At 41.2% G+C, this 16449-nt stretch overlaps 1 protein-coding gene across 1 annotated transcript in view; it reads right to left on the bottom strand.

Annotated features, from left to right (window-relative positions):
- The window catches only part of LOC308121238 (gamma-aminobutyric acid receptor subunit pi), a gene marked incomplete at its 5' end in the record, with an annotated part of 56281 nt that overhangs the window by 18055 nt on the left and 21777 nt on the right, over positions 1 to 16449 (bottom strand). The window contains 3 exons of the mRNA XM_080482381.1: positions 999 to 1216; positions 1978 to 2045; positions 5626 to 5738. Of these exons, the coding sequence (XP_080338507.1) occupies positions 999 to 1216; positions 1978 to 2045; positions 5626 to 5738 (399 nt within the window). The remainder of the gene's footprint in view (positions 1 to 998; positions 1217 to 1977; positions 2046 to 5625; positions 5739 to 16449) is intronic.

Below are 16449 nucleotides of genomic sequence, written 5' to 3'. Positions count from 1 at the left end.
CTAATTTGCTTGCAATGATCTGAGAGTCTCAGTGTTGTATTGTGTCTGCTCCTCTTAAAGTTTGTCAAAAAACTATTTGTTTGGTGGTTTGGCGGGCCGGACTGGAACCTCATGCAGGCCGGTTCTGGCCCGAGGGCCTCATGTTTGACACCCCTGTTCTAAACTGTCATCTAGTGTCACTGAACTATTCACATTCAAATATTGGATTTGCAAAAGCATTGCATTTTCTTTTCTTTTCTTTTGCGGAGTTGGAATTATCGAGTATCTATCAGAGCAATGCAGGGCACTTTTCTGATGCTTGTAGTGTACACAAGCCTAATTTACGATAGCATCCCACCCACATATACAGTACCTCTCCGGTGCGACATTCCTCTCCTTTTATTGTGCAACTGCCACCTATGTAAACTTCACTACACTATATTAAAAAGAGGTCAATACACTGGAAGCAGTGAATGGGAGCACGGGCAGCTCTTACACAACCTATAAATCAGCTGATGTCAAAGCATGTGACATAAAAAGAGTAGGATGTTTAAATCCCATCATTGAAGGCTTAAAAGAGCTGAACACAAGCAATAGTACATCTATAGGCTTTCTGTCTATAACCTGTCTGCCTGGCCCAACATCTAATCAAAATGCCATGGTAGCCCGCGTTTCAAAGGATTGCCAAGAGCTTGTCAGTTGTTAAGCCGTGCGCGCAGTGCAATATGTGTTTCACAGGTCCTAACAGGACTTAGACGCTTTTATAGCCCACAGCTCTCTGTATCGACACATCACATGCGCCTGTACTCATGCAATCCAATACCCAAGTATTAGAATTGACACAACTCCCCGCTTCGCAATCACATTATCTCAAATTCAACCCACGCGTCCTCCCTCAGCCAATTTCTTCTTCAATCCCTGGCCTACTTTTCATTGTCTGTCGGAGCCCAAGAAAAAAACAAACAAACAAAAAAAAAAACAACACAACAAAGCAATCAACCAATAATCTGTTTACGCACCTCAGCGCGTAAAGGACGGTTCCGTTGGGGAAGATGCGGATCAGCCTGTTCTCCACCGTGATGTCGTGCAGAAAGGACTTCTTGGAGTCGACGATGAAGGTGTCGGGGACCCAAAGGAGCTCCACTAACCGCCCGTCGAGGCTCAGGCTCTTGTTGCCCTCGAACACCAAGCGCTCATCCGTCCAACGCTGGCGGAGGAATATGGTGGCTGTGTAGTCCTGTGGGATTCGGTCAAGTTCAGCAAATCAGCAAAGAAACACTTTTAATGACCGTGTCAATAATGTGCTGACAGATGAGTAAATTTTGTGCAAACCAAGCTTTGTACACTTGGATTTCATTAGTCAGCTTGGGATATGTTTCCCCCTTTCTCTTTCTGCGTTGTTGGGTATGGATGATGTCAGTTCCCAAAGCTTCTCTACGTGCCTGAAGCAACAGCAATTCACAGCATTGCTTGGAGTCGGCTTGTCTTTTCTGGTTTTCGGGACACTGCGTATCATTTTCTTGCAGGACAGTCAAACTGAAAGTCCTGGTCTTACATCATGTGTGACTGTGTAATTGATTTAATTTGTGGTGCCAGGCTGTAGGTATTACATGTTTCGAAGCAAAGGAATTAACCTGCCGTTTGCAGAAGAAACCCACTAATCCAAAGCTGTATTTTAATGAGACTGTTACATATCTCACTGTCAATAAACACGCTCCTATCACTTGTGAGAAAAGAACATGGTGCATCATGCTAAAGAGGAAATTGGTATTTTTTGTATTTTTTTTTATTATTACATAAGTCATATTTTGATGCGAGCATCCCTTGGTCCTGCGGTTGTCAACCCATCGTTCCCTGGAGAAGACCCAGAAAGCCTCCAGGCATGTTGGATGAGATGAAATTCATCATGTGAGATTAAAAAAAAAAATCCACCATAAACTTCCACACTAAACTCCCCATGCAGTTCACTGAAGTGACCAGGATGCTATGATTTCTTACCATGTTGATCTCTGAAATGGTGTCAATACTGGCAATGTCCAGGCTCATGCCCACTGTCACAGGGCCATCTAGACGCAAAGAAGAAAGCACTGATCAACTTGTCCATTCACATGCGGCATAATCCCAGCAGCTTAATGTGTGCTTTGTTCATGTCTGATGAGTGTCAATGCATGCATGACATAAGAGGTATGAGGATGAAGCTGCATAGAGAATTGAATAGTGTTGTATAATATTCATTGTATGATGGGAGGGGGTTATCAAGGGGCAGCATATTTCAAAATGCTAAAGACCTCACATCTCTGCAACAGCTGCAGTCTGTCGAGTGTGAACCTCCTTGAGGGAATTAGTTCTCCCTGATTCACCATCAAAGAGAGGGTAACTTTGCTGCTTCCCTATGTTTCATCTCCTCGTTCTCCTTTCCCTCTTACTTATCAGTCTTTATTTCTGGAGGAGAGATTAATGAGCGTGTTGTCATACTGCAGATATGCGCCAATGTGCGCGCCTGCAAGAAATTAAAAATAAAGTGTGTATTTCCTTCACTCATGAGCATCCACAACACACAAGTGTTTGTGTTTTTCCTTCAACTTGTTTTAAAAGGAGAAAATAGAACACAGTATCTTCTCATCTAACCCCTGGCAATAAAGTGAATGAGTGTATAACCTAATAATTGCAGTTTTTCTTTAAGTTTCCTTGTGCTTCTGACTCAAGTATTTGTGAGGGATTTCAAGGACTGTGAGGCCAACTAGTGTTGAGCAAACCTGTTAGCTGTGCCCGAGGCTGTCTGGCTTTGGGATAACAAGAGCAAGCAGAGGATGAAAAAAAAAAAAAAAAAAAAAGTTAATTAGAAATGTGGAGCAAATCTGAATGCATTAGTGTGTTTTACTTTTTGATAAAGTTACGGGGAGGAACTTCACTTTGTTCGAAATTCAGCCGAAGTGAATAATTTTGTTCACTGCATCATTACTAAGAACAGAAAATATATGACCAGTGATTCTTGCCGGGATTAATCGGACAATTGTGCTTCGCGCTTACATATTTAGCAAATCCCAACAAGAATACAAAAAAGGCTGAACCACCCTCAACTGTACCTTTCTTGCTTTCTCATCTGCTTTCTGCCGGGCTTACACAAGTTGCATCATGTTTGGGAACCTGTGACAAATTGCCACAGCCTGCTTTGGTTGTCATGTCATAAACAGAAAAACAAACAAAAAAAGCCAAAAGAAGAACCCCTTCGAGATGGTCTATTACATATTATAAGAGCTTCAAGGTTTTACAGGGCGAATGACAGATGCTGAATTATTCTACATTACCAGGATGTGTTTTAGCCCGTCTGATTACATTGCAGCACAAAAATTATGTATTCAGCCACCCAATTTAATAATAAGCAAGAGAACTTGAAGCAAACAGAAGCAGATAAACTTTGGCATATGAAAATGGCAGCTGCTGTTGTGCCTCATTTAGGTTCAGTTTCGGGCTCCGTTTCCACAAAGCTTCAACTGAAAATGCGTCTGTTTTGTTGTCGTCTTTGTTTCAGAAAAGCTTCACGTTTCTACGGCAGCTTTCTGAAAACAATGTCCATCTACACGGCACAAGCAGAAATATCGAAAGATAAGTAGTTAGCAAGTTAGATTTCTAATACACGACTTTCAACTCTAAAACTACCAAGTCCCAGGAGAACATGGATAGAGGAGTCTTGACACTCTGGATGCCGCCATTGTTGTTACTGTTGATATCGCGCAGGTCAGAACTATTTACCACGGCCGTCGTCCACATGCACAGTAGCTGCGTTTCTGACATCAACAAGGAGACGTGTCGGAGCATTTTCAGAAACTTGTGTTTTTAGCGGCTCGGAGCACCGATGTCGTGTAAATAGACAGGAAGTTTGGCATTTTCACTTGAAATTTTGAGATCTTGCAATAAGTCCACGTAGTTTACCAGGATATCGGTGCCAATTAATTTCTATTGGTTTTTATCATTGGAAATACAATGTTTGTGATAAACTCAATTTGACTGAGAAACGTAAGTGCAAGATCAAGTCATAACACTTAACCTTGTATGTTTTGGATCCATTATCCCACCAGACTGTGGTGAGAAAATCATTTTGATCTCAGAAGTCTACAAATGTTAGTCACAGCACTTCTTGTTTTCTCACTCCTGATTAGGTGTTTGCCTCTGGTGGCACAGCCTCTATTTATGCTCTTCCTGGAACCGAGTATTTCGATGCTTTCACCCCGGTCCCTTGGAGGTTGTTACTGATATCACTGGCTGTTGTTTTTTTTTGTTCTTTCTTCACGACTCTCACAATGTTCCTGTCGCCAGCTGTTGTTGTTTTCCTTGGCTGACCTATTCGATGTCTGCTGCTTGGTACACCAGTGATTTCTTTGTATCCAAAGACAGTCCAAATTGTTCCACTGGCTTTGCCCAGTGTTTGTGCACGGTCTCTGATAGATTTATTGTGTTTTCCTATTTTCTCAGCTTTGAATTGGCTTCATTGTTTGCACACGAATAGCTCCATGTTCTTCATGTTGACTCACTCTTTTCAACAGACATGATTCGGACTGTGAAACCCAAAGCAGACCTACAGAGAAGACATTCAGCCTTTTATATGGAGGATGCTGTTTTCAGTATTTCTTGCGATATTTAATGCTCGCTTCTGTGGCTTTATGAAAAATGGGCTGCGTTACAGTCTGATTAGTTCATTAATGCTTCCAATAGTCAGTGATGAGACGATAATCGTAAATCATTAGAGGTATGTGGTTTAAAACACCACGATAACCCTAAATCCTCAACTGACTTGCCATTTTATCTCATGATCTTGGAACACTGGAATCATATCATCAGCGATTTACCTCAATACTAGGTGAAATGTGTATATTGTTTAGTTGGGGAAGCCCACTGGTGTAAATCAAGGTAGCAGAGATAAACATGCCTAGTTCAATATGCCTACTGCTGTTTTAAGTTTAATGGGATAAACAAAATCAAAGGGAGTTCTCCCAACGCTCGCAGTGCAGAAGCATTTGCGTGGGTGCGTGAATCCGTGTGTTATGTGTTTACCAGTGCTTCTACCGTCACTGTGTGCCAAACACACACTCCTAGGCGGGAGGGCTAGCGATTTGCGCTGAATAGCATTCGCCGCGGTCGAGTCCAAGGTGTTATTACGGATCGAACAGTGAGAAAACAAACCGTAATCACATTGTGACGCATTCCCAGATCCAGGCACAATAATATCAGTGAGGGATTTGCAGGGAATGACATAGCATTGTGCTTTAGAAAGCATGCGCCAAGACACGCTTTCTTTATTGTGAGAAAAATTAGATGCCTGGTGAAAATTCAAAACACAACTTTAGTTGAAAGGCAAAGGGCATTGCATTTTTAGAAATATACTCTTCCTCTTAACTCATTTATTTGCTGTCGATGTCAATTCAGAAGCTCTTTTTTCATGATCCCCACAGTAATGGAGAACACCAATTTTGAAGACAAATTCAATTTCGAGTGCATTAAAAATGTATGTATGTCAGCATATATTACTCCGACGGGACATGCCAGCACCAAATTACAACATGAGCCCCTCTCGTTCTTTGTCAAACACACATTTCCCCTGAGTGCTCCGTCACTTCCATGGCTGCAATGTGTCTGCAGTTTCCTTACTGTCAAAGAAAGGCCTGAGGTACTTGTTGTATCCTTTCATCAGCCTCTGAATGGTAGGAGGAAGAATTTCTCCCTCCTTCACTTCCGCGTTGAGCAACGAGCTCTCTAACAACCTGAGAACAAAGACAGGAGAAAGAGAAAAGCAAAAGAGTTATTTCTTTCCATCTCTCTCCTTGCCGGGTGGATTCCTCCTCGCCGGGTGTCGGCAGGATCCGCAGGATGTTGATTGACTTCAGCGAGTAACGTTGCGAGGCGTGCCGAGTGGAGGGAATGGAAGGCGATTTTTAAATGGCGAACGAGAAGTGAAAACGGGACGAACAACACAGAAAAACTGCTTTTTAAAAATGACGTGATTTTTTTTATTGACCTAGTGTGGAAAACTTTTCAAAAATCCACCACATTATTTATTTATTTATTTTTTGCCATGACTTTTCCCCCTTTGCTTCATGAATGATATCCTTAAAGCGATACTGAAGTGTGGGAAGATGATTATAATGCTGGCAATTGAAGCGGGTGGGGGGGGGGGGGGGGGGGGGGGAGGAGGGGGGGGTAGAACATTGCGCTTTCCCTTGTGGTATGTGTGTTTGTGTATAAATCAAGCTCTAAATACAGAACGCCTGCTCTGGAGAGAGGGAGAGAGAAAGCCCCGGAGCACGTGCTGTGATGTAAGAGGGGCTGAAGCAAGACAGATCGGGCCATGTGCAGAGGCAGAAATCATTCATCTCCATACGCCGGCGGCATGTCAGAGTCCCCTCTGTCACTCGCACCACGCTGTAGTCAAATGTGTGACAAGGAGATAAAGAATGGCGGGAGAGATGTCCAATCGCAAACCATCATCGACACATTGGAGAGCCATCCATCACCACCGCCGATACGCTGCATGCTCGGAAAAACCACTAACTCACTGCGCGTTAAATGTAATGCCTTTGGTGTGGCTATCGTAAACATGCGAATTGCTCCGGGTCAAGATAATAAAAGTTTCAATCTCATGCCACCCCAACTGGAAACTAACTGTTGTTGCTGCTGTTTTCCATGGACCATTACCGCCTGTTGTAATACTACGCGGTGCATCAGTGCTGGACAAACAATCTCCCCTCTCTCTTTGGCAGTTGCCTCATTTGTATAGTGAATGGTAATTATAGAAAACATCTCCAGATGAATTAAATGATTTATTGACGATACAGCGCTACATGATCCCCATTATGGCATTGTTTACTGTATGTAAAAAAAAAACAAAGTCTTTGCACTCCATCGACTCATTTGATCACATATCAAGATGGCGTAAAAAGAGTAACACTGAGCAGTTGGGGCGTGGCAAGTATAATATTTACCATTTATTGACAGACACAGTAAGTAATTCATTGTATTCTGTAATAATGAATTCTGTTTTTAAATTAATTGTATCCACTGGACCAGTTATATACATTGGCATTCGAGCAATGCATAGTTTTGAAATTCACATTATTGTATTATATATAAATCTAAATCAAACAAATCAGTGATATCTGAACTCGGTTCATTTGTTGTATTAGCGTGGGATTAGATAAGTTTTACTTGCTCCTACCCCTTTTCAGACATGTTAAGCTGGATATATGTGTTATATGTGTATACATACTACTAAGTATGTATGTCTAGATAGGGGTCAGTACATTGGGTACATTGATTTATAAATTTTTTGTATATATGTTCATGAAATATATATACACATTATATATAACTGTAAATATAGTATATTACATTTAATGTTTTTTCTTTTTTGAATGTATCTGTAATTTGTGTTTATTTTACCACGTCTAGAACAAATTCATTAAAAAAAAAAAAATTCTTGTTTTATCTCATTGACATCTTGTCAGTCACCTGATAAGCACTTTGCACTGACCTGCTAATTACTGATTCAAGAGTGAGTTTTTTTGTAGTTGTTGTTTTTTAAAGTGGACATTGTACTGAAGTGTTTGTCACGAATGAACGTTTGCAGTTCAACCGGAGTCAACACCACCACATGCACCATCAAGCTAAAGAATTGCTGGAGACAAGGCTGTAGAACCAAATGGAGTTTAGGTTTGTTAGAACTTTTTTTGTTGAACTGAATTGGACTGAATGAATACTGTGCTCTTACTATTTCCCAAAGCTTCACCACACAGGCAACTGCTGTTCCTGACATCGTCTTGGTATTTTGTTTTTAGGCTTTAGATTTTTTTGGTGTTTTGTATTATTTGTGGTTCTGGATCTCTTTGTCGTTCAAGTTGTTCTGGTTTTGGTTTGTCATTCTCTGCCAGTTCAGTGTGTTGTTGTTTCACTCCTCCACTGATTGCACTTGATTGTTACAGTACCTGCACCTTGTTGCTGTAGCTGCAGTTCCATGGACCTTAATCAACCTGATTAAACACAGTTCCAATTAAAATCATGCAATGTAAACACTTCTTTCAATTGAAATTCTGATCAGATCAGAGGGTATGTTGTCTTAGTTTATGATCCATTCAGTCCATTCACAACAGGTCGCTGCCCACTATTGAAGCGTTTGCATGTCTGATATGTAAATCAGCATGTGACATTCAACGTGTGATGTTTTGGGAGAAAAAATGGTGGTAGCAAAGTCAAGCAAAAAAAACCCAAAAAACAATCATCTCACTCAGTGGGCTTCCAGGTAAAGCTGAATTTGGGATCATAAGTAGATGTTACAAATGATCAACGTCACAGTGCAAAGCAAACTGGTTCAGTGACAGCATGGGGAAATGTTCTTGGTGCATATAAACCTGCACCTGAGCTCTCAATCAATAAGAAATTCAACCAGACATAAAAGTGAGCATGGAAACGTAGGTACTTTATATGTGTATCAGTTGTCACTTCCTCTGTTGTTGCCGGTGTTCCTTGTCCATTTCTCGCGGTTTGTTCTTCAGAATTTCTTGTTCCCCTGGATTTTTGATTCTTCCTTATGGAATTCTTTAGACTTTTTGGAGTCTTTCTCTTATTGAATTGGGTCCTTTTTCCACAATCCATAACACTTTCTCCTGCTCCCGTATAAGATTTTCTTCAAAGAACATGATATAATTCCTTTAGTTGCTCCCACAAATGGCTGTTTGACAGTAAAGTAAAGTTTTATAAATAATCTAATGGAGCATACACTTCAACAAAGCGATGTTTGGGGAAATGTGCCTTCTCTTTGGTAGTTAAAATCTGAACCGATGCGGTACCACCTCACTGCAGTAGATTGTGTATTTTATCTACCAGAGTCACAGACCATCTGAAAGTTTGTGGCAATAAGCAAGACCATGCAAGCTCCTGAAAGCATACATTACGACTAAAACAGTCTGACCAAAACAAAGCACAAGGTAACAAGAGAAGAACATAATGTACATTTTTAGACTTAAATGGCCCAGGTGAGTCACATAAGGTAAAAGCTCACTTGCAGCAGAAGGTTTCTCACAGGTTGGAGACCGAAGGTTGTAATGTGGTGACCAACATAATATAACACGTTTGTCAATATCTCATAATTCTATCGGTGCAGCAGATGCTAATGTCACTATCATGTATTATTCAGTGAGTAACTGTCTTGAGAAAAGTTGTCAGTTGCTGGTAGGAACATTAAAGTCTTTAGAATCTGTCCAACACTCAACTTCTTCAAACAAATTCATCTGAAAACAAGATCATTAAAGTGATTCATGCAGGCTTCAATACAAATCCTGCATGGTTCTTGATAACAGGACTTGTAGTTCACTAAAATTTAACCAGTAATGATTGAGGGGAAGAAGAAGACGTGCAAATGGCGCGTTCAAAGGGACAAAAGAGTAAACGTCTAGGGATTGACAAAGTAAGACTGATACATCTTCTTGAGATCATTGAAGGCCACACAAAAAAACCCTTTCCACGTTTCATGTACACAGAGAAGTTCAGACCAAAGGAAGAACTGACAAATAATTGAAAAAAGGAATATTAAAGCAAAAGAGGACTTTTACTTTCTGACAACTGGAAAAATACTCAAGAATAAACTAAACACACCGAGAGTCCTATTCCTCGTTAATTTAAGACCAGTCAAGGGACAATGTGTGCATGGATGCATAACGGTAGACTTAACAAAACTCAATTTATGAGCCTTGTTTAAATAACTGCATGAAATCACAAATTTGTTGAAATGGGTGCTGCATTGTGTGCCTCCCCATTCACTTTTTGATGCAAGCAGACTGCTCAAGACACAGTCCGAGGAATAATTATACTTAATCTACGTAATCTATTTTGTAAGCATGATATAAATGGTAAAACGAAAGAAATGTTGGACTCCGACACTAAAGTTTGACTTCAGGCAAATTAGTGACATATATGTCGGTCTCTAAATGTCTTTCCTCAAAATGCAGCTGAATGACAGCTTATAGCTGACTCACAAATCAGAGATGGCAAAAGCTGCATACTTTTGCTTTTCTGCATTAAATCACTCCTCGATGGGTGTCAAAGTCCATTTCATTCAACAAAGAAACATGTTGTTTGACTGGTGAATTTTGCACATGGCCTGAGAGCCACATGTCTGAACCAGACAGGCTGCAACAACAGAAGGAGAGGCAAAGGAAAAAGTCTTCCCCAGAAATATCAGAACTTGTTTCACCTGACTGTGTCAAATCAGCTTAGACAGTAGGGTAACTCGCTCCCAGCGCACTGTTGCTATGCTGCATAAAGTCTCACTCGCATGGCTTGCAGGCTGTTGTTTCAGCAGGCAACAGCCTTGGATGGGAAAGCCACGTTAGTGACGGTAGTGACAGCACTCTGCCCCCAGCCTGCTGCATTATCAATCTGGGTCACCCTGCGCGACCCTCCTTACCTTCACAAATGGTTTTGCATCCATATGAGTGGGTTTCTGTTTCAATACATCAGTGGTTTTACTGCCATAAATGAGAATGAAGGCAAAATATCAAAGCTTTCAGTGAGGGGACAGGAATATCAGTGGAAGAAATAATTAAACGACATATATTTGTTTGGCTGGATTACAGCAGGGGGACCTGACTGTTAAAGTCACACCATTGGCCAGTGTGTTGCCATGTGACGCTGCAATGAAGTGTCTTGTGATTCAGAGAGAAAATTTGAACATTGGTCAGCTGAATACTGCATGAGTGACAAGCGGAGTTACTGTACCTGGTTGGATCAACATGCAAAGAATGGCGCTTATACCATCGATGAAATTGCCAACACTAATGGCCAGACGATTGTCTCATGACTTATTGGTAATTTACACCACAGGATGCCTGATTGTTTTTGAACGTAAAGGTGAAGTTATGTCATTATCTAAACATTATGTAACTGAGGCCATGCTTACGTTGGGTTTGGGTTGTTAATTAACTGACAGTGGAGTTGGGAGTCTCTGGAAATTTGCACAAATTACATTTCAGGGTGCAATTTTTGAAATGCTCTGGACTCTATCCCATATTAAAGAACAGTACTGCACATGCACAGCACCACCTAGTTGTCTGACAAGCATTTTTCAGCCAATTGTTGTCTTTCAAACAGTTATGACATTGGGTGAACGTATACCTTTGGTTTGCCAAATTCTGGAACCCTCATGCCAAAAGCCAGGTAGAATTCCTTCAAGGTAAAGCAGTCACGAAAAGTGACCATTTTTAAGTTGTATAAAATCCTTCTGAAGTAAAAAAAAAATGATATACACAAAAACAGGTGCTATAATTCATGTAATTTATTTTCCAAATCAAAACTCCCAAGAGTGATAAAGCTTGAATAGCTTCGTCACTCCAATGTTTGTTTGGCTTTTACAAGGGATGTACCGATACCGATACCAGGATTGGGTATCGAGCCTAATACTGCGCAAAGTACTTGTACTCTTACTCAGCATTTAATGGTACCCATATCGGTATCAGGAAGTAGCTTAAGTTTAGTACTTGTACTCCTTCAAAAATGTGGTATCGGTGCATCCCTAGTTTTTACTGCCTGACACAGGTTTTGTGTGCTAAGAGCACTCAGCTCCTCTCACTCTATCCATCCCTGTAAATCCCTCGACTCAAACTTCTGCCTGTCTAAACCTTCACCTGCAGGCGAGGATGAAACCTCGGCTCCAACCTGCCAAACAGTCACTATCCACTGAGCCCTGACAATACGAAAGAAAGGCAATAGATCTTCAGCACACTCTGAGGGTCACCAATCCTTCGCATGTTCACAACTAATTGTTGTTTTTTTCCCCGACGAGCAAGGTAGCACGATCACTGAGTCAAGAGACTGCGGTGGCACGGCGCCAGCAAAACATGTACAGTCCCACACGCTCCTGCATACGTGAAGCTCACACAAACAAACATCACTCATATTTATGTAGTGTAGGGTCCCCTCTTCCCTGAGATGAAAGCACAGTGTGGAGAGTGCACATTTTCCCCAGAATGCACGCTGACAGACCTGACACACCTGCCCACCAGGCTGCCTATCAAGAATACCGAGATGACACGTTGAATGCCCACAACTGAGCAGAGGGGGGCCTCTGGCATATTAAATCACCGGCTTTACTTTCCTCTCAATTGCACATACATAAATAAGCATTTAAAATAACGTGTGTTGGTTAAACATGTCATGTATGTCTTTGCTCTTTTTTTTTTTTTTTTAGGCTCAAGAGTAATGTTGGCTTTACTTGTGAACATTTCCCCATGTCAGAAACAGCTACAGACGATCATAAAAATCAATGACAGTATGGTTTGATGTAGCAGTGCAGAGGTGGTGCGACGCTCAGCACTAATGTCACCTCACTGCTCATCATGCAAACCCACCTGCTGGGTTTACTTCCCACCTACCAAACACGTGCCGATTATAATTGAATTGCCTGGAGGTGCTTTTCTGTCGCTGGGAGTAGGACCCATGTTGGACTGACAGCCTGTCCAGGGTGGAACCAGTGCATGCTGGTCCAGGCTTCAATTAGTTAATGATGTTCTGCGAGACAAATCGAAATCCCAAAATAAATAAATTCATGCAAACTCAAAAAGATACTTTTTGATGTTTTGTGTACTGGTCATTGGTGATGTGTATAGCGCCCTGTTCTCTGGGCATGCGTGTGCGTGGTTTCCTTACAAAAACAAACAACAACCGCACTCGTCGACCCTACATGCTAAATGCTGTAAAGCTAAGAACTCCCCCTCGACTAAAGTGTGAGCAGTCGGCTGTGGACAGACGCAGCAGTGCGAAGCGACACCGGTTGACTTCTGAGGGCTTCATCTGTTGTGACACGAGCAGCAGCGGCGTTATGAGAGCAGACACGCGACAAAGTGCATCTGAGCAACACCTTCTAACGTCTTTAATTGGCCAGTCACAAATTATTCTATTGAACTGGGAGGAAAGAAAAGTGAGAGCAGGACGCTACAATCAGTCTGCCCTTGTTTGTCATGATCAAATCTCTCACTGTTCTCTATAATGAGGCCTTTGTTTGTTCATACTGCTCTAATTTCTATTCTCACTCTGTGTTTTGCTTTAGTTTTTGTCCCATTCCTCATCTTTCATCCTGGCTCTCTTTCACATAACAGTTGATGACTGGGTCGCTTCACTGCTCCATAATGAAGGTAATTAACCAAAATAACACAATCCTGATATGGCTTTAAACACATTACATCAACGGTGACAGATGATTATAACAACAACTCAGAAATAAACTGAATACGCTCTTGTTCAAAAGTCAGATTTAAATTAATTTTCATGTTTTTGTCTTTTGTTTAAAAATCTTGTTGTTCAATTCTCTCTTGATTTACTTCAAATAATCGCCCAAAAGAATGCTATTTAAATATCCATTGCATCAAATTCCCTAATTTTCTCTCATTTTAAACTGTCATCAAATACCGGGATGACTCATCCCACACGCAGGGCATTCAGTCTGCTTCCAACAGAAAACATATGCAGCTTAATGTATGCCTCCTCTGCACCAGGCTTCATATAATCACTCAAACTGACAGGTGTGTGTAACACACTCAAAATGTCAATCTGCTGTGCAGATGCTCTATGGGTACATTTAATACAATATTGTAAATAGCGTTACTGAGAAAACACACAAAATGTAGACTGCTCAAATAACAGGTTGTCAAAGAGCAGAGAGTTGGATTATGGGTATTACTCAGCATGTGATTTATGAAGAAATCACAGCATGGCTCATTTTTTTTAGAGCCATGCTGTGATTAAATAGAGTTTAAAACAAATAATGATGTGTTTTTTGTAACTGAATGTAAAGTGCAGTGTACCAACCCACCTGACTCCCACTTTCTCTTATTAACTTGACATAAAATGCTTGATACAGTTTATGCAAAAAGCCATAAAATCCCGTTGAAAGCCCAACAGACCAAAAATGTACTGATTGTCATCTTAGATTTAACTTTTACTCTCTTGTAGGAGATTTGGCCGCCCTGTTTTTTTTTTTTTTCAGATTTGAAAATACATGTACTTTATGGGTTTCTACAGTCTGCTGATGAAGGAGCTTGAACTGTTGGAGAAAAATCGAGTCGAACCCCTGGAATCTAAATACAAGTCATCAACAGAGGGAGCTCCCTTCAATCTACCCAGCAAATCTTACATGATTTTTCTAATGATTTTGTAATCATTGTTATGTCATATTTTGGTTTATTCTTTTTCTTCCTAAAATTGCATGAAATTGCCTGCATTGTTGAGATAAACCAATTAAAAATTGTAATACCTGTCGGTGCTCCATTTTAGTGCAAGGTTTTTGGTGTTATTTTGGAATATTATATTTCTTAATTTCCTACTCTACAGCAAGAATCGTGCAAGCAGAGTCAGACAATTAAAAACAAAAGAAACTGTTCATTTATCAATATCTGTTCTCCACTTTGTATGTCATTTCCTTATTATAATGCTTTATTTTCTCATTTGCAACTACTATTTGGGATGTTTTCCCATCAAATACATAGTAAAGAGCTATCCAGCTGTCGTACAGCCATGAGCAAACTTTGTGCATATATACTGTACATTTGATGGCCAGAAGGTTGTATTAATGTCCCTTGTGTTTTGACGTGGCAGCGTGGGTGGACGAATGAGTTCACACAGAGCGATCCAGGGGTGACAGGGTGGCTTGGAGTGAAGGACCCAAACCCCCTGGGACAAGTCGCCTTTTCAGATTGTGTTTCATGACATCGCCTCCCCACGGATCCTCCCATCCATCCGCCTCTTTTCCTTCCCAATCTCCAATCCACATAAGGCATCAGTCCAGGCAGCACTTGCAAAATTCATAACAGATTAAGTCAGCTGAACATAACCCCTGCAGAGAGCTGAGTAACACTCTCCATAGACCCCCCCCCCCCCCCCCCCCCCCCCCCCCTCTCTCCTCCCTCCCGCTCTACAGTAGACGCTCAGCGCCAACCAGCATCTCGATCTGATTCCATTGATTCATGTCATCCCTTGTTCCCGCGACTGCCGAGAATTCCCAGGGGCCGCGGGGCGCGCCAGCGCTGGAGCCTCACGGAGAAGAAGAACATGTGTGTTCTGTATTCGCACTGGGAGCAATTTGATTGAATATTCCTCATTCAGGAGGATGTTCAAGTCAGCTGAGTGGAGAAGGATTAGAGAAGGCGGGGGCGCAGCGGCACCCCATTTTTTGGTTACGCACATATGCATCGTGTTTATCGTGATTCCCCCGGTACATTTCTATGGGACGAGTTTGTTGATTCGCATTTTCAGTTACATCGACTCTATGTCATGAGCAGAAATAAGAAATGTACTACATATTGCATAAATATGTATATTCCATACACTGTTTGTGATGATTTTTGACAAAATCTGGGTGACAATGAAAGAAAATCTGATAACTTAGCAATAGATAAAATGAGATTAAGCTTTAATAAGCTTTGTATCTTCATATTTTAGAAAGAGTTAATGCAATGAATGTAATGATATGAAAACAATTTGCAGAACAATAAATGTTTAAGGTTTTGTCGGTTGTCAGCACTAATCATAGCTTTTCCTTTCAAAGAATCAGTGAGGTGCTACACGTGTCAGCGAATGTTATTAGTTGCTTATGAATTTGCTAAAGAGCTTTGAGTTTCACTCACTGTGTGTGAGTTACTCTTATTTCAGATTGGATTCATTTAATATGTTTTGCCCGATTTACTGGTGTAACTTTAATCTGTAAGCAGAAAGGGTTACAGTTTTATTCCCACTTCAGTGAAAATACCTGAGCAGAAAGGAGTGTGTTCTCCTCATAGCCCACAGGAAACTGACCCGTGAATGTATATGTAGACACACAAGCATGCACACACACTACAGCACGATCACCTGAATTATATATATATATATATATATATATATATATATATATATATGGAAATTGTGTAAACAAATCTAATTTAGCCAAGCAGCCAATATCTAGTTATTTAGGGTCCGGAGTCAGTCTCAGCTGACTGTGGGTAAAGGCAGGATCCACTCTGGACAGATCACAGGTCTCTCCAGGGGCAAACACAGATTCACACATTCGGGCAATTCAGAGTCACCGCTTAACCTCAAATGTTTTGGGACTGGGAGGACCTGCAGAAAGCCCGTACCTGAACAGGGGAAACAAACTCCCGGCTGCTAAGCAAACCAGGGCTGTTTTTTACTGTGAGGTGTGAGATCTAACCACTGCTATGGCACGAATCCTTCTGTGATTGCACCTCACCTCATACGGACTCAACAATAACCTTCAAGGTTTGACAATCGAGCTGATTAATTTTCAAATGATGAGTAATGGCATTTACGTTTCTTCCCCTTCACATCAGATCCAATGGTGAAATCGGTTCATTTCCTGTCAGCACAGGGCTGAAATTAAATCTTTAAGAGCAGGGTACCCCTCATGAGGAGGCCTGCAAATGAGAGGAAGCATCC

Source organism: Lipophrys pholis, assembly GCF_963383615.2.
Source record: "Lipophrys pholis genome assembly, chromosome: 15".
NCBI classification, from domain to species: Eukaryota; Metazoa; Chordata; class Actinopteri; order Blenniiformes; family Blenniidae; genus Lipophrys; species Lipophrys pholis.
The sequence above is the reverse complement of the archived record's forward strand: the minus strand, read 5'-3'. Positions and strand labels throughout refer to the sequence as shown.